This window comes from Misgurnus anguillicaudatus, chromosome 14 (genome assembly GCF_027580225.2).
Source record: "Misgurnus anguillicaudatus chromosome 14, ASM2758022v2, whole genome shotgun sequence".
Taxonomy (NCBI): Eukaryota; Metazoa; Chordata; class Actinopteri; order Cypriniformes; family Cobitidae; genus Misgurnus; species Misgurnus anguillicaudatus.
Window position 1 is genome coordinate 32,457,482 of NC_073350.2, and position 20,754 is coordinate 32,478,235.

The window sequence follows — 20,754 nt, forward strand, 5'->3', positions numbered from 1 at the left end:
GTACGACTGCACTTTGAATATATGTGTGCTTTTGAATAAATCTGTGTATAGTTGGATTTGAATGTAGGCAACATACCAAACATTTTCCGCTTAAATACACAGATCATATCTAAACAAAGTAACATTTGTTTAACACTAGACAGGAATGGTGATGTAAAGATAGGAATGTGTACATTACATGTGGATTTCTGATTTTAACTCATCACTCATTTAATGGATGAAAACGCTCCCACGCTTTGTGGAGATTACGACACCATTCTGTACACACCGATGAGCATCAAACAAAAGTATATTGACCATAATCTCAAGTATGTCAATGTATGTCTGATATGTAAACAGAGAACAAAACAGAGCCCACTGGGTGAGTTGGGTGCATGCCTCGCCCCCTTTGACTGTAGCTGGGAGGATAGAAAGGTCTTGTTCCCTGTTCCCCAGAGAAGACTTGCTCATCTGGTAAAACCAGTCATGAGAGAAAGACAGAATGAGAGAGACAGAGAGACATGTTACGTGTTTACTAAAACATGAAATCTGCCTTCAATGACATACGGCGTCCCCATAACGAAAGTGCACGCAGAGGTGAGCAGAACATGTTTTGGGGCCAAACAGGTTACTCTCTCAAGACGTGCATTCGGTCGAGAGCAGAAAAGGTGGCAGGATTTTCATTGCTTGGTGACGGAGAGTAACTTAACACCAGATTGAGGCCACTAAGCATGGGAGGAGTCAAAGATCTGTCAGAACTTGACAGGAACAATCAATGGACAGTCAGGGTGTGTAAGTCAGACTGGGAGGAGGTAAGATATTTGTTCTGAAGAAACACTTCTCTTACTCAATCTGTGATCTGTTTGAGTAGCAAATTGGCAACAAAATAGACTTTGTTTTCACACCAAACACGGATATGTAATGAAAACATGAAGGACTTCACTGAAGGAGCGGTTTCGTAACATTTCCAACCTCTGCAAGGACTACAACAATGATTTCTTCATGGAGCGTTCTGATTCATGTCAACTATTAGACATTCAGGGGTTAAACATCTTCAGCGCATTAAGAACGACCTCAACTATTTTAATCATTTGACAACCTCCTCCTTCGAGCAAGACAGAAATGCCAGATCAGCATAATTTTTATAATGCAGTAATATAGCTTTTCTAGAGGGATCTTCAAACATGTCAAACTCTCAAGAGCAAAGTCTCAATGAGAATAGCATCTTTTCTCCATTGACGCCGTCCAGTCCGGATTACCTGCATTGCGAGGCTGAAAGGTATTGTCTGGAAAGTCTCCTCAGCTCAGGAACTGAAGCATTTTACAGCAGGCTCAACACTGAACAAATCACACCGTTCCTCACACCGGGAGAAGTGAATGAGATCTCCGGCTGGACTGAGAACTTTCACAACGGTGATGAGGCACCGGAGGATGAAAATGGCGAGGTGGAGGTCGGCTCTGATGTGGATGATCTTTCCGGAAACTATTTTCCTGAACAGTCGGATACTTCGGCACCATGCTTAGAGCTGGGATGGCCGGAAAAAAATAGCTGGATGGATATGGGACGAGTTAATGTTTACACCAACCCTCCTGCAGAAGGTGGGCCGTCCATACGAGAGGTTCTTAGGAGACACCTGCAGGCAGCCAATAAGGTACTTTGAGAAATAACACACTTGAATGTGAGACCTGATCTTATTTAGTTGGATGCAGCTAATTCTAGTCATTTGCTACATTGGTTCTTCATTGATGCCATTTTCAGTCGAAGGTTCTCTGAAGAATCATTTGTGACCCTGGACCACAAAACCAGTTATAAGTAGCACAGGTATATTTGGAGCAATAGCCAAAAAAAAATTGTATGGGTCAAAATTATACATTTTTCTTTTATGCCAAAAATTATTAGGATATTAAGTAAACATGTTTCATCATGTTTCATGAAGATATTTCTTACAATAAATATATAAAAGTGTTTATTTTTTTGTGGGTGGACTTCATTTGGACAACTTTAAAAGCGATTTTCTCAATATTTTTATTTTTTTGCATCCTCAGATTTCAGATTTTCAAATAGTTGTCCTATCCTAACAAACCATATATCAGTGGAAAGCTTTTTATTCAGTTTTCAGATGATGTATAAATATCAATTTCAAAATAATGAACTTATGACTGGTTTTGTTGTCCAGCCCATACGGCAAAAAACAAAACAAAAAGATATTTCTTTGGACAAAAATAATTTAAAATATATGTGAAATATATAAGTAAAGCTTGATTAAATATATTTTTGAATTTGAAAATATATTTAGTGTTAATCTTCATATAGACAGTTTCATCCGACGCGCGTGCGTTGTCGCATTTACCCGTCTGGACTGAACTTAACTTCCGGTCTCTGTTTGTTTAATGGTCTGACTAGTGGCTAAAAGGAAATCTGGAACAAATACCTTGTCAAAAATAACAAATGTTTTGGTTTCTTAAAGATTAGGGGAGATTGCGATCAAGGATCACTGCTATGTAAAGGGAGGTTTGGCAGGCGATCTGTAGTTAATACACTGCAAAAAATGACTTTCTTAGTATTTTTTGTTTTGTTTTCAGTAGAATATCAAATGTAAGTGATTTTGTGCATAAAACAAGCAGAAAAATATGCCAATGGGGTAAGCAAAAAAATCTTGAACATTTTTCTTAAACACTAAATGAAAAGAAAAAAGAAAAATTCAAGAAAAATTCAAGAAAAATGTGCTTACCCCATTGGCAGATTTTTTGCTTGTTTTTATGCACAAAATCACTTAAATTTGATATTTTTGGTCTAAAAACTAGACTTATTTTCTTAGGTCGTTTTGCACATCAAGAAAAAGCATCTTAATTTGGGAATTTTTGGATATTTTTACTGAAAACCTTACAAAAATAATAAGATTTTTTTTCTTGAAAATCATTTTTTGCAGTGTTGTTATTGATTCTTTGTTGAAGTTTACCAGAAGTTACTTTTGGGAGCAACAAATACATTTCAAATTTTACAACCATATAGCAAAAAAATATGGTTGGTATACAATTGAAGTATAAAATGAATAAGTATGTATAAAATATAAAATTATAAGCAGTGTCGGCTGGTGACTTCTCTTACGAGGGGCATGAAATTCAAAATATGTGTTTGGTGCGTCATGTTAACCATGTGCATCATGCGTCTTGTCAAAATAAGTGCCTGCTGCACTCACGTTCACAAAATACTCGCAAGAGACTAACTTAACACTAAACTCTGATTACACATGAGATTAAGGGAGTATCTGACAAATGCGAGCATCACTTTTATCACAAACCCTTTAGATGCGTCTGCAGCAGGCTTGTATTTGACATCACACGTGATGCACATAAGTTTACATGACGCGTCGAACACATATTTTGAAATGACGAACCACACACATGATGGGCTAATACATGTTGTGACAAGCTTTGCATCTTTTCAAACTTGTTATGTTTACAGGTTTGTAACATACAAAGTTTTACTTCCAATGCGACATGAATATAGATGCTTTAAAATATATTTATTTTTAAATGAAATTTGTTTCAAAATATACAAAAAATGGGCAAAATATATATTGGTGAAAAATACATTTTTGTAAACATATTTCAAAAACTGTTTCAGTACATATATTTTCTGGCCATTTAAAAAAAATATATTTTAAATTATGTTTGAAAATTATATATTTTTTGTTTTATGGGAAGGTCACATTTCATACTAATTCACTACAACAGAAAGGTTCTGTGGATGTTAAAGGACCCTTATGGCAGTGATTCTCAAACTTATTCGGTATGTCCCCCTTTGTGTACGGTGCATCCCTTCGCGGCCCCCCCCAAAAAAAATGTATGCAATAAAAAATTCTAAAACTTAACATTAAATTATACAACATTGCTTTTGGTTAGTAGTCTTATTTTTCTGAGGTTTAAGTACACAGAATTTAAGACAAATTAATGTATTTTATAAAGTCATACAACTGGGACCCCCTGGCACCATCCCACGGCTACCAGTTTGAGAACCACTGCCTTATGGAACTATACTTACCAACTTTTAGGAACCTTCATTTTTATGAGTAGGTGGTCTGCTGTGTAACAGGAACTTGATTATTTGCATTTCCTGTAAGCACAGTTTTGATTTTTTTTGAACAGCTGATCGCCGTGGTAACGGAGAGATTGTCAGACCATGCTGTGATCGTCGATCTCCAGTATGCCGCATCACGAGGGGTTCCTGTCTACATCATCCTCAACCAAAGATCTGTGGAGGACAACTGCTTTTCACACCAGCTTCAACATCCAGTGAGTGGAGAAAGAAAGATTTCTACCGTGCTGTCCTCACATTCATTCATTTACAGAATTACCTTTAAGTTAATCATTGTCTTTTTCACTTAATAAAGAATTTCGTCAATTATTTTTGATCCATGAGAACTCATGCAACCTTTAAACCACAAAGCACTAAACCTTTTTAACAGAAATTGTATGCACACCTAAAACTTGGACTAACATTACTTACATTGCTGCTCCACTAAACAAAAGACAGGACACACCTTACTAGATCACTAGCCAAATATTACTCTTCATCACATCTCTCCATGTAACTATGATTGAAGAGGCAGCTCAGAAAGCCGAAGCGAACAGGTTACACAACATTCATCCAGTGCAGATGACTAGCATGTGTTAGTAGAATGGTTACACACAAACACCCACTACATGTTTATGAAATTTAACGTAATTTTATGTAACTTTATTGTCTTGAATTCTTGGCTAATGGAGCAAACTAATTGATGTATTTGTTCAAAGTGCAAAAATGTGAAATATTTGATTTTGAGATCTATCTTCCTTTCTTGCTTGACGTGTTTCAGAACATCAGGGTGCGTGTCCTCGGAGGGAAAAGATTCCTGACGCGTGACACAAAGATGGTGGTTGGAGAGATGAAGGACAACTTTGTGCTGGTGGATTTAGAGTCGGTGATGTTGGGGAGTTACAGGTACAATAAAAAATTTTGTCAAAACACAATTATTGCCCAAGACTTCACATGTTTGTACAAAGTGAAACATGGCATGTTATTAAATAATAAAGCTTTGCTTAGATCATAAACATTGGGAACCCTGCCCAGATTTTTAAACACTAAGCTAAACCGCCCCTTTAGACAATTATCAATTTGAGTGTTCACACCAGTTATTAAGTTAAATTAAATGTGATTTACAGTAAACATGGTTACCGGTTTGATCTCAACTCACAAAAGCTAATCTCTTGATTCTTTTCTCTCTGCCAGTCTCACCTGGACCGATGCTCACCTGCACCGTCAGATCGTCACCGTAATGAGTGGCCCAATCGTCGAATCTTTTGACCATGAGTTTCGGATCCTCTATGCTGCCTCGCTCCCGATCCCAGACACATGCAAAACACCACCCGAACCCCAAAGCTACTCTAAGCCAGAACCACAAAACCTGGGAAGCACCAAAGTTGAACTTGGTGAATTGGTCCCGAATCCTCCACCTCCACCTCTAGACTGCTATCTAGACTGGGAGGCTATGGGAGTTATCCAGAGATTCCCAGAAAATCCTGCTTATCCTGATGTTGGTGATCAGATGCAGTTCTATCATCAACCTATGATGGACAGACATCCGGGAATGTGGGAGCTTCCCTTTAGTAATGAGTTTAATCACAATCCTCATCCTGGATACCACGAGGAGGGCAAGTACGTGAGGAAGAGTTTATTAAATCTATTTATGAAATTTGGATAACAATTTGTTTACTGTCTGTTGAAGGAATTGATTATCCAAAAATGTTAAACTTGATGTTATCCCATATCACTGTAAAAAAAATCAACATTTTGGTCAAATCAACATATATTTTTATGTTACTTTAACTTAAACAATTAAGTTAAAAATTTTAACTTGTTTTTACATTGCAAAAAATAATTTTCAAGAAAAAAATTCTTAGTATTTTTGTGTTTTCAGTAAAAATATATAAAAATTCTTAAATTAAGATGTATTTTCTTGATGAGCAAACTGACCCAAGAAAATAAGTCTAGTTTTTAGACCTCAAAATATCAAATTTAAGTGATGTTGTGCATAAAACAAGCAAAAAAAAAAAAACTGCCAATGGGTTAAGCAAAAAAATCTGGAAAATTTTTCTTAAACACTAAATTCAAGAAAATTTGCTTACCCCATGCGCAGATTTTTTTTGCTTGTTTTATGCACAAAATCATTCAAATTTAATATTTTTGGTCTAAAAACTAGACTTATTTTCTTGGGTCGTTTGTTCATCAAGAAAAAGCATCTTAATTTTAGAATTTTTAGATATTTTTACTGAAAACAAGACAAAAATACTAAGAATTTTTTTTCTTGAAAATAATTTTTTGCAGTGTAGCTTAATGTTATCCCATATCACTGTAACAAAAAATTGGCATTTTTGTCAAATCAACATATATTTTTACGTTACTTTAAAAAAACCTATTAAGTTAAACAATTTTAACTTGTTTTTATAAGTAATCACATGTAAAAACGTATCACATGTAAAAACTTACAATAGTAGAAACACTGCAAAAAATGATTTTCAAGAAAAAACTTCTTAGTATTTTTGTCTTGTTTTCAGTAAAAATATCTGAACATTCTTAAATTAAGATGCTTTTTCTTGATGAGCAAAACGACCCAAGAAAATAAGTCTAGTTTTAGACCAAAAATATCAAATTTAAGTGATTTTGTGAATAAAACAAGCAAAAAATCTGCCAATGGGGTAAGCAAATTTTTCTTGAACTGAGTGTTTAAGAAAAATGTTCAAGATTTTTTTGCTTACCCTATTGGCAGATTTTTTTACTGTAAACAAGACAAAAATACTAAATATTTTTTTCTTGAAAATATTTTTTTGCAGTGTAGTTTTTCTCTCTTTTATTTTATTTGTTAAAAAACGTGGTTGCTTTTTGTAAAGGATTGGAAAATAAATGTTTTTACCAAATGTCAAAGCTGTTTTTTCTATTAAACAAAAGTTGATGGTAACCAGTAGTCAAGTTAAATTTAGTTTAAATAGCTTTTTTTACAATGTTTCACTTAAAAAAATGACTTTCTTATTAGTATTTTTGTCTCGTTTTCAGAAAAAAATATATAAAACAAAATCTTAAATTAAAATGTCTTTTCTTGATGAGCAAAATGACCTAGGAAAATATGTCTAGTTTTTAGACCAAAAATATAAAATTAAAGCAAATTAGTGCTTAAAAGTTTACTTCTTTCAAAAAGAAAAAAATTCTTATTCTATTGGCAGATTTTTTTTGCTTGTTTTAAGCAAAATTCGGTTAAAGTTTATTTTTTTTACTTATTTTCTTAAGTCATTTTGCTCATTAAGAAAATACATCTTAATTTAAGAATTTTTAGATGTTTTTACTGAAAACAAGACAAAAATACTAAGTAAGAAAGTCATTTTTTGCAGCGTGCATTGTTTCAAAGCATCTTTGTTTTTTGTTTTATCTTCAGAAATTGAAACAGATTGAAACCAAATGTGACATTTCTGTCTGTCCCCACATAATATTATCATATTTCATGTCTGTCATAAATGTTAATGCAATTAATTTTCATAAAAGTCCTGCATTGAGTTCACATACAAGAACCAATGAAACATGATATAAAACATGTTTTGTATAGCGTTGGGTCAAAATGGGATGAACCCAGCCATTGGGTTCAATTAACCCCCCAAAAATGTATATTTGACCCCACAATGGGTTAAAACAACCTAGCATATGTTTAATTACAAACCAACGTTGGATTTGTCCCTTTTTGGTCCAATACCATTTTATTGAATTGGTTTCACATAACATTCACATGCAATAGACAAGCATTTTGCATTTACTCTCTTGTCTCTGTTCCAGATTAGGTTCAATGTTTCTGTCTGACTTCAGGCATCAAGAATATCAAAGGTCAAGGTTGGTATTATCCAGCAGGCTTTATTAAATAACAGGAGTGTTCTTATGCCTCTATGTCTGTAACACGTCTGTGTTTGTGATTGTAGACGAATGTTTACCCCCGGAGATTTCCAGATGTCTCATGGCATTGAGCCAGTAAATAGGCAAATATTAAAGACTTCAAATGAACCTATAGAAAGAGATAGACAAAGACAAACAATTATTTGCATAGATGTAAGCAAACCTGTTAAAGCGCTCACAATGATCCATGCCTCTTTCATTCACAGGCAAATACAAATACCCGAGAGAATCACATACAACCGGGCATCTCCTCCGGTGACCATCGAAAGTGAAGATAGATTTCCTCTATACAAACCTCGCATTCACAGATCAGACATGAGCTCAGAGGAAGAGATCGGACCTCCAATAAGACGAGAGTCTTTCCTTAGGAGGGACAGAGTTTTGGGAGATACTATGAATCATGATGGAAACCAACAAGCTAACCTAAAGGTAAAGCCTATGGTATATATTTGAGCAATATAAGCACCCTTACAGAAAAGTACTATACATGGTAAAAGCTGTGCATTACGGTGATTTTACTACTTGGGGTAAGCAAAAAATCTTGAACATTTTTTTTAAACACTAAATTCAAGAAAAAATCAAGAAAAATTTACTTACCCCATTGGCAGATTTTTTGCTTTTTTTTGCCCAAAATCACTTAAATTTGATATTTTCAGTCTAAAAACTAGACTTATTTTCTTGGGTCATTCATCAAGAAAAAGCAACTTAATATAAGAATTTTTTTATATTTTTACTGAAAACAAGACACAAAAACTAAGAATTTTAAATGTAACGACAATGTTACTAGGTCCTCTTTACGTGAGTGATCCCAGAACAATTACCGGATATGTTTGTGTTCACACAGAAGCCTCTCTGCTAATTTTACAAAAATGTTCTGGGATCAGAGTGCTGTTTGAATGGGGTTTATGTTAACAACTTTATCCCCATGATTTTTTCTTTAAAGTTATCCACTATTTCCCAGTTTCCCGAATGCTTTCTGCTCATTTTATTCCATTGTTTTCCTATTTATTCTGTACCAATTTGTTTGTTGCTTTTATCATAGAAGCCCGCTTCATCCGAGCTGTCACGGAGCAAGACTTTCGGCACATTGAGTGACATTTTTAAAAAAATGAATGCACGCAACACCTCCGGACAGAGGAAGACTGAAGGCCACCCACCCGGCATCAGCAAATCCACACTGGATCTCCAGCGGACAGACACTCCAGCAAATGTTCGAGCCCCTGTAAGAGAAAATGAAGGATTTCCTATTTATATATATGTTAGAACCGCTATCCAGTCATAAACATACATTTAAGAAAAATAATGGTCCCAAGCTGTCACTGGGGGTACCTGTGCTCTTGTGTAGATCAGTGGTAAAGCATTGCGTTAGCAGCACAAAAGGTCATGGGTTCAAACCCAGGGAACATATATATTGTAATGCACTTTAAGTCGCTTTGGATAAAAGTGTCTGCCAAATGCATAGATGTAAATGTAAATTACACTGTAAAAAGTGAAAAGTTGGATCAAGTTAAAAAAATATTTTAATTGGTAGTGTGTATAGTTTTAAAAAGTGTATAGTTACAGCTAGTGACCATTTTTACACCTGAGAGTGTTGTAAATAAGCAACTGTTAAGTTCCTTATATTTCACAGACTATTGGTATGGTATACTGTGAATATAATCTCTACAATAATTATAATTCAAATCGGATAAAGTGATGTTAAATTACTACTATTAATTTTGTGTGTCCTGATTTATGAGGGATTAAGGGAAGACGTAATTTAAAAACAGCAGATTTGGAGAAGGTAGTTTTTATATTTACACATTTGCAAGGCAATTTTATCCACAGGGATTTACAATGCATTCAATTAATATATATGTTTTTTTTAATCAGTTTTGTCCTTTGCGTTGCTAATGCATTGCTCTACCAGTTGAGCTACTGGAACTTTTTTGAATATATTTAGGAAAATCCTGTTTGAAAATATACACAGGACTTTCATAAAGTGAACTTAATTTGATTAAATTATCAAAATTATTTAGACAAGGGGTTCTCAAACTTTTAAAAATTTCCGACCCCATTAAAACTTGAATAGTTAATAATCATATTTTTACACGTGTTTCATAATGATTCAACTTATGTTTTTAAAGGCTTTAATAAAATCATCAGTAGCAAACTGACATGGTTCTTAGATGTAAATATCCCCTTCTTAATAACACAACACATTTATATAAATGATAACAAATTATTTTACGGACCCCTTGCTAAGCATTAAGGACCACCAGGGGTCCCCGGACCCCACTTTGAGAACCCTTGATTCAGACAACAAAAATATAAGCATCAAATTTTTCTTTTAGTGTATACTCTTTAGTGTATTTATTTTAATGAATTGTGGTTGAAAATGTGCTCATGTCTGTGAGATCCAGGCTAAAGTCTAATAATCTAATGATGAGATTAGAAGCATCAAAGTTTGATTTCACATTAATTTCGATCTTTGTCTTGACCTTACTCAGTTAATACAAAATATATCAAGATTATATTTTGACATACTGTTCATCACAGGATTTTATGTAGAAAACAGCAAATCACACAAAATGACTTTAGCACACATTATCCAAGGCTACTTGCCACATGGATCAATAAATGGAACCAATATATTAATTAAAGGCATGATATGTTCAAAATGTCTAACCAATAAGAATCAAGTATTCCAGAGAGCCAAGTAAGTTAAAATAAATACTTTAAATTTCTCATTGCTTTATTTTCCAGAACGGTGATAATCTTCCCATGACGCCCGCGTTGGCACTCATGAAGAAACGTAATGATGAGGTTAAAACAGGATTGTTAAGAAGTATGCCCAACGTCTTCACGCCCACATTTAGAGGTTCCGCCCTCGGCCTACAGCGAGACACATGGAGGTCAAGTTATAGAAGCCACAGAAATGAGGAGGAGCACTGATGTTACCCCACACAATGACATCACCAGTGTTACAATCATTCCCACCTATTTAAATACATGTAAATGTGACTGTAATAATCTGTGCTGCTGGTAAAAGGGGGGTTTACTGCTCAAAGAGAATACATATTTATCAGCAATGATGTTACAATACAAAATACATAGATGTATAGATAGAAATGTAATAAGTCAGTTTTTCTGACTTATATAAAAATATGTGACATGTGAACGATTATATTTAATGAATGAAATAAGAAAACACATTTTAAAGCCAATGGTTTATGTTTTTGTGTGATTATATTGTAAAGTGTCCCTATATGACAAATGAATAGTAAAAAGACTGAAAGATAAGCGGGTTTGGTGACGTCATCAGAGCAAGTTGTTATACAAAGAAAAAACATTTTGAACTTTGAGAAACAGCACTGTTTAGGCACACAATATTCCCCTTAAAATTATAAACTGAAATTAAAAGCAGATTTGCAGGGGGACCTCCAATTTTTTGAAAAATAAAAACACAACATTGAGTGCGAAATAGAGTGACACATCGATGACGTATTTTGCAGGCAAAATCTGGAAGCGAGTAGTTAGCGTCAGCACTTCCGGTTCATCGTCATGATTTTATTTTAATGGGTTTTAGTTAAACTCCTTAAATAAGATTTTTGGTTAACATAAGCACAAGACATTTTTACGTTATGTTGGATTATTCTACGATATAAAACCCAGTAGTAGCTTACCCTAACTATTTAACGTGTCTTTAAAAGAGCGGTTGCTAAATGCAGACGTTGCCGGGGACTTTGTCATCACGCATGAAAATCTCAAAAACAATGCAACGTGGGCAAAATACATATTAAAGATTCATCCACACACAGTATATCCTAATCAGACATATTTTAAAATGTGTTTAATAAAGTTTGAAAGAGCTTTTTTAAAGTTTTATTTTTTTAAGTTTTTTTTAAGTTTGAAAGAACTGACGTCGGAAGCTTGTTGGTGATGACGTTGATGTCAAGAGACCGCGGTGTAGTTAAGGTTAGAGTTTTATTTCTAATAAACACATTTAAACTTCAAAATTCATAAACGTTGTGTTGTCTGTGAAGATTATCTTGTTAGACAAAACGTGTACGTGTCATAAACGTTTGTTAAACACAAACCTTATTTTTTGCGATAATCCGAACGTCTACGGGAAAAATCAATGTGCTTTTTGGCGAGGGAGGCTTTCTTTTACTGTCTATGAGGGAGCCCCGCTAACTTCCGGGTTGGCCTACAAAAATACGTCATCATCCATTTGTGCGTGTGCTGTCAGTTGTCTGTGTGAGGACATGTGACATTTAGGAAATTACAAGTGTGGTTTCACTTCTCACCCCCTAAATACGTATCACTGTTAGAGAAGGGCTCATTGTCAGCATCTTCACAGTCGTATCAGTATAGTGAGTAAACAGCTGGAGGATTATTGTAAAATGAGGCTGGTCCATGGATTGGTCCTGGTTCTAGCTGTCTTGGTTCTGGCTGCAATACAAGGAGTGGAATCTGAATGTCAGGACTGGAGTCCTGAAAGGGATTCAAAAAACGTGTGCTGCAAAAAATGTAAACCAGGTGAGTAACTGTGAAAATGACAATACTGGAGCTGACAGAATCTTAATGCTAAAAAAGTACATTATTAATACCATGCTTGGTTTGCATGGTTTTGGTTTACCTTGGAGGCAATGTAAATACTAATGTAGTACAACAGAGTAAGGGTTTGCTTATAGAGGATGGATTTTTACATGTGTATTAAACTTGTCTATGTTACATAATAGTTATAAAGTTTTCTAGTTTAACTTTTATGGTTTTATTATAATAACACAGGCTTTATGATCACTCTAAAAGTAACACTATTATATCTGTGTGTTTGCTGAAGGAAACCGTCTCATCACTGACTGTGGTCCAGACCAGAACGCTCTGTGTAGTCCATGTGGAAATGACACCTACATCTTAGATACAAGTCAGAAGAACTGTCTCAGGTGTACTCAATGCATAGGTACTGTCTACTAACTTTCTTTTTCTGATGATGAAGCCTTTCCATTATATTGATGCTGGCTCATGACACATCACACAAAAGTGCTTTGAAACTGTATTTTTGATCATTTAAGATTTTTTAGTAATGTTACTTGTTTTATAAAAAATTGAGTTATTATAAACTGTACACTTTCAGAAAAAAAGGTACAAAAGTTGTCACTGGTGCTGTAGCAAAGGTACCAAAGTTTAAAAAGTTACCTTTTAAAAAGTACCTGATATGTTCCTTTTTGGTACCAATGTGTACCTTTGAGGTACCATGCAACTTTGTACAAAAGTGTACTTTTTAAAAAAGTACCGCCCAAGTGACAACTTTTGTCCCCTCTTGTACCACTTTTTCTGAAAGTGTAAGAAAAATGGTAAAAATATGTACCCCAGCTCAGTGTTGGGTAAGTTACTCAAAAAAGTAATTAATTACATCTTCAATCATGTAATTGGTTTACTGTACAAATTACTCTCTTCAAAAAGTATTTAATCACTTTCTAAATCCTATTTAGTAAATGACACAAAGATAGGCTTGAAACGGCTCAAATAAATCACATAATAGTACATAAATTATTTACCCAATTCTCACTATTAACTACTTTTGCCACAATACTCCTAATTCCTGCTTATTAATACTTAGCCAAGTGTTTGTTAAGTTTTGGTATTTGGTACACTGTAAAACAAATTTGTTTAATTAATTTAGATTTACAAGTAATTTCAACTTACTATTATTTATCTTGACTAGATTTGAGTTGTTATAACTACAGATGAGTTGTTATAACTTATTAAATATAGTTGAAGGTCAACTTCATTTTATAAGTTGTAGCAACTCATCTCTTGTCAAGATAAATAATTGTAAGTTAACATGACTTGTAAATCCGAGTTGATTCAACAAACATATTTAAAGCAGCTAAGATTTTGCGCAGTGTAGGAATTAGGGCTGTCACGGTTATGAAAATTGGCTGACGGTTAATTGTCTAAATAATTGTGCCGATAATGGCGATTAATTGCCTGTTTTAGTGCTTTGACGATTATGATGATTAATTGTCTGTTTTATTGCTTTGACATTTAATTCTCATACATTTTTTGTTTGTATATAAAATAATGTTCACACATTGTTGTGATCATTTAAATTAAATTTTTTGCAAGGTTTACCTGGCAGTAAATATTAATACACATAACACACATTTAAAAGTAATCTGATTTCTCTCATTTATACATGCGCTGCAGCTCCCCCTTGTGTTTTTTAGAGAAATGTGCAATCATTGCGGTGATCTGAAATCATCGCGATGAGGTCAAACATTCACAATGAGACGATTATTTCATCATTGTGACAGCCCTAGTAGGAATTAAGGATGCAGAAGAAGGTTTTGCAGTATCAGGCATTAATATTTGCTAATTTTTAAGTACTAATAAACAGCCAATATCTCAGTTATATTAATGCTAATAACCCATTAGGTAATAGTGAGAATTTTAAACTACACTAGAGCGTTACCATTATTCTTATTAACTTACTAAAGTATTTAAAGTGAGAAGGATACATAAAAAAACATGCATTTCAAACGTAGACTTATTTTTATATGTTAAATCCACTGTTGTATTATAATTGCTCTACAGTCCATTAGTACTTACCGTTCATTAGTACCACTACAGTTTTTAGTACAATTACATCTGAAGTAAGTGTATTTATGGTAAAATACTGGAAAAATAAGAGTAATCCCTTGCTTTACTTTTTCAAGAAAAACTTAGTAACTAGTAGTTACACCCAACACTGGTCCTAATATGTATCATTAGGTACAGATATGTACAGTATACGTATGTACCTTCCTAATATGATCTCTTTGGGTGCAAAACTGTTTTGAAAGCCTCAGCACAGCTGGGGTAAATATTTTGACCATTTCTCTGAGAGTGTAGCAGCGGGTTGATTACAAATATCACATTTTTATTCATGTTATTGAGATGTTTAGATTGACCTCTTTGCAAATGTAGTTCATGACGCTGTCTGTTCTCTTCTGCCGCAGGTGTCATGCGTGTTAAGATAAAATGTTCAAGCAGCAGTGATACGGTTTGTGAATGCTCTCAGGGTTTCCGTTGTGGAAATGAGCAGTGTTCATTCTGTGTGATCGAGTGTGTCAAAGGCCAACAACCTAAAGACAGGGAGTGTGTCATAAAAATACCTTTACTAGTCTTTTCATGTTAATGACACTTAATCTGACAACAAGATCTGTCTTGCATGAACTCAGGGGAGTGTGAACCATGTCCTCCAGGAACGTTTAATGACCAAATCCATCAACCATGTAAAAAATGGAGCAAGTATGACACATTTGTCTTTTATGTAGTCATTTGAATTATCTTTTTTCTCATGCTACATAATTGTTAGAAACACTGATAGATTGATATATAACAAGTCATGCTTTACACTTTTTACCCACAGATGTACAAAGCCAGGTCATGAAATCATTCGTCTTGGAACAGCCGAGTCGGATATAAAGTGTGGCTCTAAAACAGAACCAAACCAAACCACTTCTCCACCAGATAACAGACACAAAGATTCCCCTCCAGAAAATATGGAAAGCAGTATGTATGGCAGAAAAAATCCTGACATATAAAATGAGAAAAGTCTGTAAAATAAGATGTATTTGTTTTAAAAGCATTACTGAAAGGGGTAGTTCTCCCAAAACTAAAAACGCTGTCATCATTTTCTCATCTTCACACTGTAAAAAAAACTTTCTTACTTAGTATTTTTGTCTTGTTTTCAGTAAAAATGTGTAAAAAAAATTCAATTTCTTGATGACCCAAGAAAATAAGTCTAGTTTTAGACAAAAAAATATACAATTTAATTGAATTTGTGCTTAAAACAAGCAAAAAATCTGCGAATTGGGTGAGAAAAAAATCTTGAAATAATTTTTTTTTCTTAAACACTTAATTCCAGCTAAATATTCTCACCCCATTGGCAGATATTTTTTGCTTGTTTTAAGCACAAATTAACTTAAATTGTATATTTGTTGTCTAAAAACTGGACTTATTTTCTTAGGTCATTGTTAGACAACAAATATACAAGAAAATACATCTTGATTAAAGAATTTTTAGATATTTCTACTGAAAACGAGACAAAGATACTAAGAAAGTCTTTTTTTGCAGTGTAACCTTGAATACATTGAATGTTATCGTATTTATTTTTCTATATGTACTGCAAAAAATGATTTTCAAGGAAACATTTTCTTAGTATTTTTGTCTTGTTTTCAGTAAAAATATTTAATAACTCTTAAATTAAGATGCTTTTTTGATGAGCAAAACGACCCAAGAAAATAAGTCTAGTTTTTAGACCAAAAATATCAAATTTTTGCTTTAAGTGATTTTGTGCATAAAACAAGCAAAAAAATCTTCCAATGGGGTAAGCAAATTTTTCTTGAATTTTTTCTTGGGTTTTAGCAAAATGTTCAAGATTTTTTGCTTACCCCATTAGCAGCTTTTATTGCTTGTTTTATGCCCAAAGCACGTAAATTTGATATTTTTGGTCTAAAAACTAGACTTATTTTATTGGGTCATTTTGCTCATCAAGAAAAATCTTCTTAATTTAAGAATTTTTAGATATTTAACTGAAAACAAGACAAAAATACTAAGATTTATGTTTCTTAAAAATCAGTTTTTGCAGTGTAGTTTTTAGAAAAAAAACAAAAAAATTAAGTGAATTTGTGATTAAAACAAGCAAAAAAGCTGCCAATGGAATAAGATTTTTTTCTGAAATAAAGTGTTGACAAAGTAAATGTATTTCAAGAAAATGTTTCTTATTCAATTGGCAGATTTTGATTATTTTAAGCACAAATTTATAATAATAACACTTTTTTGATCTATAAACTAGACTTATTTTCTTTTCATTTTGCTTATCAAGAAAATACATCTTAATTTAAGATTTTTTTTATATTTTTACTGAAAAAAAGACAAAGATACTTTGTAAGAAAGTCATTTTTTGCAGTGAATGAACAACATAGTTTTTAGCATTTATTGATCTTTGTTAATGTTGGTTATTTACAATACCAGTTTACAGTTCGTGTTCATTGTGCATGAACTTTTGAATTAAAAAATGCATTGGTATACACTGCAAAAAATTCTTAGTATTTTTGTCTTGTTTTCAGTAAAAATTTCTGGGAATTCTTGGATGAGGATGCTTTTTCTTGATGAGCAAAGCGACTCAGGAAGGTGGGTCTAGTTTTTGGACCAAAAATATTAAATTTAAGTAATTGGATTTGGAAGCAAATTTTTCTTGAATTTTTTTTAATTTAGTGTTTAAGAAAAAGTCCAAGATATTTTTGCTTGCCCCATTGGCGGATTGTTTTCTTGTTTTGTGCACAAAATCACTTAAATTTGATATTTTTGGTCTAAAAACAATTTTAACTGAAAACAAGACCAAAAAACTAAGAAATGTTTTCTTGAAAATAATTTTTTGCAGTTTAAAGGCTGAAATTGATATGAACTAAGATTAATAAATGGGCCATAAGTAAATTGTTTATTGTAAATGTATTAACTAATGTTAACAAAAGTTGTATTTGTTTTACCAAATAAATGATATCCACCAACCATCAAAATATGTGATTACTGCCTTTCCATGTCTTCCTCAGAGGTCACAGCTATTCTCGTCACATTTGGGGTATTTTGTATAGTGATACCCACATTAACAATCTTGTACCTGGAGAGGAAAAAGATCAAGATCATTGACAAACCCCGGGGTACAAAGGATGCTCTAACTGGTAAACTTAACCCTGTTTTCTTCAGTTATGCAACATAGATTCCTATATGTCTCCATAATCTTGATTTCTTTCTTTTTATTTTGAAGCAGAAAAGAAGACTCCTGAAGAATGTAGTTTTTGTTTTCCACAGCAGGAACACGGTGGCAGCAGTCAGACGTCCATGTCATCTCTGGTCTCTGAAGAAAAGATCTTACCTTTATGTGGATGAAAAGTGTTTCACTCTGTGTGTGTGTGTGTGTGTGTGTGTAGCAAGCTGATCATTATATAACATGATCATGAAATGGTTTTCCTAACATTTTTTACTTCTGTGATTTTCTTCTGCAATTTAACATTTCTCAGTGCGTAGCCTATTTAGTGAGAAATAAATGTTTGGTTTAGGATTTGTTCAAACAGTGGAAGATTTTGATAAGCTTTATTTATTAAGAACAACATGCACTAACTAGATGAGGTCAAAGTTTGTGAACAAACTTTATGTTGGCTTGAGAAAGCAAGTTCGAAATAGTATAAGGTTTGCCGAAATGTAAATAGATAGATAAGAAAGAAGATGAGAAAGAGATGAATAATTTGACAGATAGATAGATAGATAGATGGATAACATGTGTTTTTTATGTGTGTGTGAGTTTGTGTTTGCATATGTTTGCCTGTTTGTGTGTGGTATTTTTGTGTGTGTTTGTTTCTGTGTTTGCTTGTGCAAGTGTGTTTGTGTGTGTTTGTGTTTTGCATGTGTCTGTGTTCGTGCATGCGTATGTTTGTGTTTTGCACCGCAAAAAATTACTTTCTTACCGAGCCCTAAGGTGACAATGGAGTAAAAACAAATCTAAAGTTTAATTTCGCGTTAAACGATCACGTGCGCACATGAAGCTTTCGCGTGCGCACATGAAACTTTCGCTTTCACGTGCGCACGCAATGGTTTCACTTGCGCATGTGATAGTTTCACGTGCACACGCAAAACTAAACGCGGTACTTTCACGTGAGCACGCAAAACTAACCGTGGTAGTTTCGCGTGCACACACGAACGTTTCACGTGAGCACGCAAAACTAAATTTTATTTAATTTTTGCTCCTTAGGGGCTCTGTACTTTCTTACTTGGTATTTTTGTCTTGTTTTCAGTGAAGGTACCTAAAAATTCTTAAATTGGGATGTATTTTCTTGATGAGCAAAAAGACCCAGGAGAATAAGTCTAGTTTTTAGACCAAAAATATGCAATTTAAGTAAATTAAAGCTTAAAACAAGCACAAATATCTGCCAATGGGGTAAGAGAAAATCTAAAAATAAGTTTTTTAAGCTTTTTTTATACGCTTAATTTAAGCAAAATTTCCTCATCCCATTGGCAGATAATTTTTGCTTGTTTTTGTTGTCTAAAAACTGGACTTATTTTCTTACGTCATATTGCTCATCAAGAAAAAGCATCTTAATTTAAGAATGTTTAGATATTTTTTACTGAAAACAAGACAAAAATACTACGATTTTTTTCTTGAAAATAATTTTTTGCAGTGTAGAAAATAATTCTAGTTTTTAGACAAAAAATATAAACTAAGTAAATTAGTGGTTAAAACAAGCAAAAAAATCTTCTTGAAATAAGTTTACTTTTTTCTTAAACACTTAATTCAAGAAAAATGTTCTTATTCCATTGGCAGATTTTTTTTGCTTGTTTTAAGCACAAATATTTAATATTTTTTGTCTAAAAACTAGACATATTTTTCTAGGTCATTTTGCTCATCAAGAAAATACATCTTAATTTAAGAATTTTTAGAAATTTTTACTGAAAAAATACTAAGAAAGAAATGTTTTGCAGTGTGCGTTATACGTGTGTTTGTGCGTGCGTGTGATTGGCCGGTTTAGAAGAACCAAAAGTCAGATCCCTTAAATGTTAATATAGCACACTTCCTCAGACCAGACTGAAGGTTTATCCAAAGTTTGATGGATGTAGCTTGAAATCTTTAGGAGTTAGAGTCAGAAAATTTAGCCTTAGAAAAAAAATAAGTTTAAGTGAAAAAACAGTATGTTTGCTTTCTTAAGCCAACATATTAACTCATGCACAATAAGACCACCAAGTTTTAGGAAGGTTAACGTTAACTTTTAACAACTTTTAACAACTAAAAAGTTGTTAGGATTATCTGTGGCCATGTAAGATATGTTTAGACATTATTTATTTTAGCAAATCTTTGGACAGGTAGTGCAACTGAGTTAGTGTCTTATAAGATGTTTATGAAATGTATATTTTGTCCCTGTGTTTTTTTTACTTATCGACAACAAATATGTTTGAATTATAGATGTTAAACATTGTACAGTGTTTAAAATTGTTCATTTATTTTGACAGAATTGTTTGGTATAAGTCAAAACTAGCTATTGTACAATACAGACACAATATATACCAAATAAAATTTTGAAGAAATATAAAGCTGCTGTTGTGAGTTTTGTTAGGAAAACATAACTCATGTTAACAGCCTACTTATGTTAATTGACATAATAGACAGAAAAAAAAATGTTGTAAGTGTTCAGAAGTACAGACGAGGTGGCATCATCAAAGGGTTTCAGTACAGTACAGTACAGTATGTGTGGGGTGTGTAAAGACCTCTGCACTGAAATACTGTAGGCTGTAAGGATGTGACATAATATGTTTTAATGCTATGACTGAATGCCATCAGAATTCCCCTGAACAGTTTTAAAATCCACCAAATTTCCAAATTCAAAAAGACCTGGCTGTGAAAATGATTCTTGTAAATGATTTCACAGGGCCTTTCCTGACCTGACATTAGTCTTTCCCAATATCAAGAAAGATTTGCCTACTTGAAAAAGAGGAACAAACTAATTCATAACAAATGTGGAATAAAACTCTTTGAATGTATAAATCCTATTAATATGGGATTAAGCATACAAACAGCAAAACAAAGGAATTGTGTGCTTTAACAAACATAAAATAAAAGGTTGGTATAGTTTAATTTATTCAAACTTGATCATTAATATTTAAACTTAAAACAAAAACCTATAGTAAAAATGGTATTGTCTATAACAGTTTAACAGTGAGTGCGTTTACATGCACAGTCTTACGCCGATTATGCTTAATAAACTGATAACACGTAGGGT

The 20,754-nt window shown here is 33.3% G+C and overlaps 2 protein-coding genes across 3 annotated transcripts; both read left to right on the plus strand.

Moving 5' to 3' along the window:
- The first annotated feature begins 874 nt into the window (after positions 1–874).
- On the plus strand, positions 875–11,600 carry fam83e (family with sequence similarity 83 member E). Its single transcript, XM_055183943.2, has 9 exons — positions 875–1,631; positions 4,129–4,275; positions 4,839–4,963; positions 5,252–5,677; positions 7,841–7,894; positions 7,981–8,037; positions 8,161–8,383; positions 8,997–9,176; positions 10,700–11,600. The coding sequence occupies exons 1-9, from the start codon at positions 1,164–1,166 to the stop codon at positions 10,886–10,888; spliced, it is 1,869 nt and encodes a 622-aa protein (XP_055039918.2). The 5' UTR covers positions 875–1,163; the 3' UTR covers positions 10,889–11,600.
- A 38-nt stretch (positions 11,601–11,638) lies between these two features.
- Positions 11,639–18,427, plus strand: tnfrsf9b (tumor necrosis factor receptor superfamily, member 9b). 2 transcript variants are annotated; one of them, XM_055183947.2, is made up of 8 exons: positions 11,639–11,911; positions 12,268–12,475; positions 12,780–12,899; positions 14,941–15,075; positions 15,163–15,232; positions 15,354–15,496; positions 17,539–17,667; positions 17,757–18,427. In XM_055183947.2, exons 1-8 carry the CDS (start codon positions 11,876–11,878, stop codon positions 17,873–17,875), a joined length of 960 nt encoding a protein of 319 aa, XP_055039922.2. In that variant the 5' UTR covers positions 11,639–11,875; the 3' UTR covers positions 17,876–18,427. The 2 variants fall into 2 exon arrangements, with proteins under 2 accessions (XP_055039922.2, XP_055039921.2); XM_055183946.2 differs by having other exon boundaries at positions 11,640–11,911; positions 17,754–18,427.
- Positions 18,428–20,754: the final 2,327 nt, after the last annotated feature.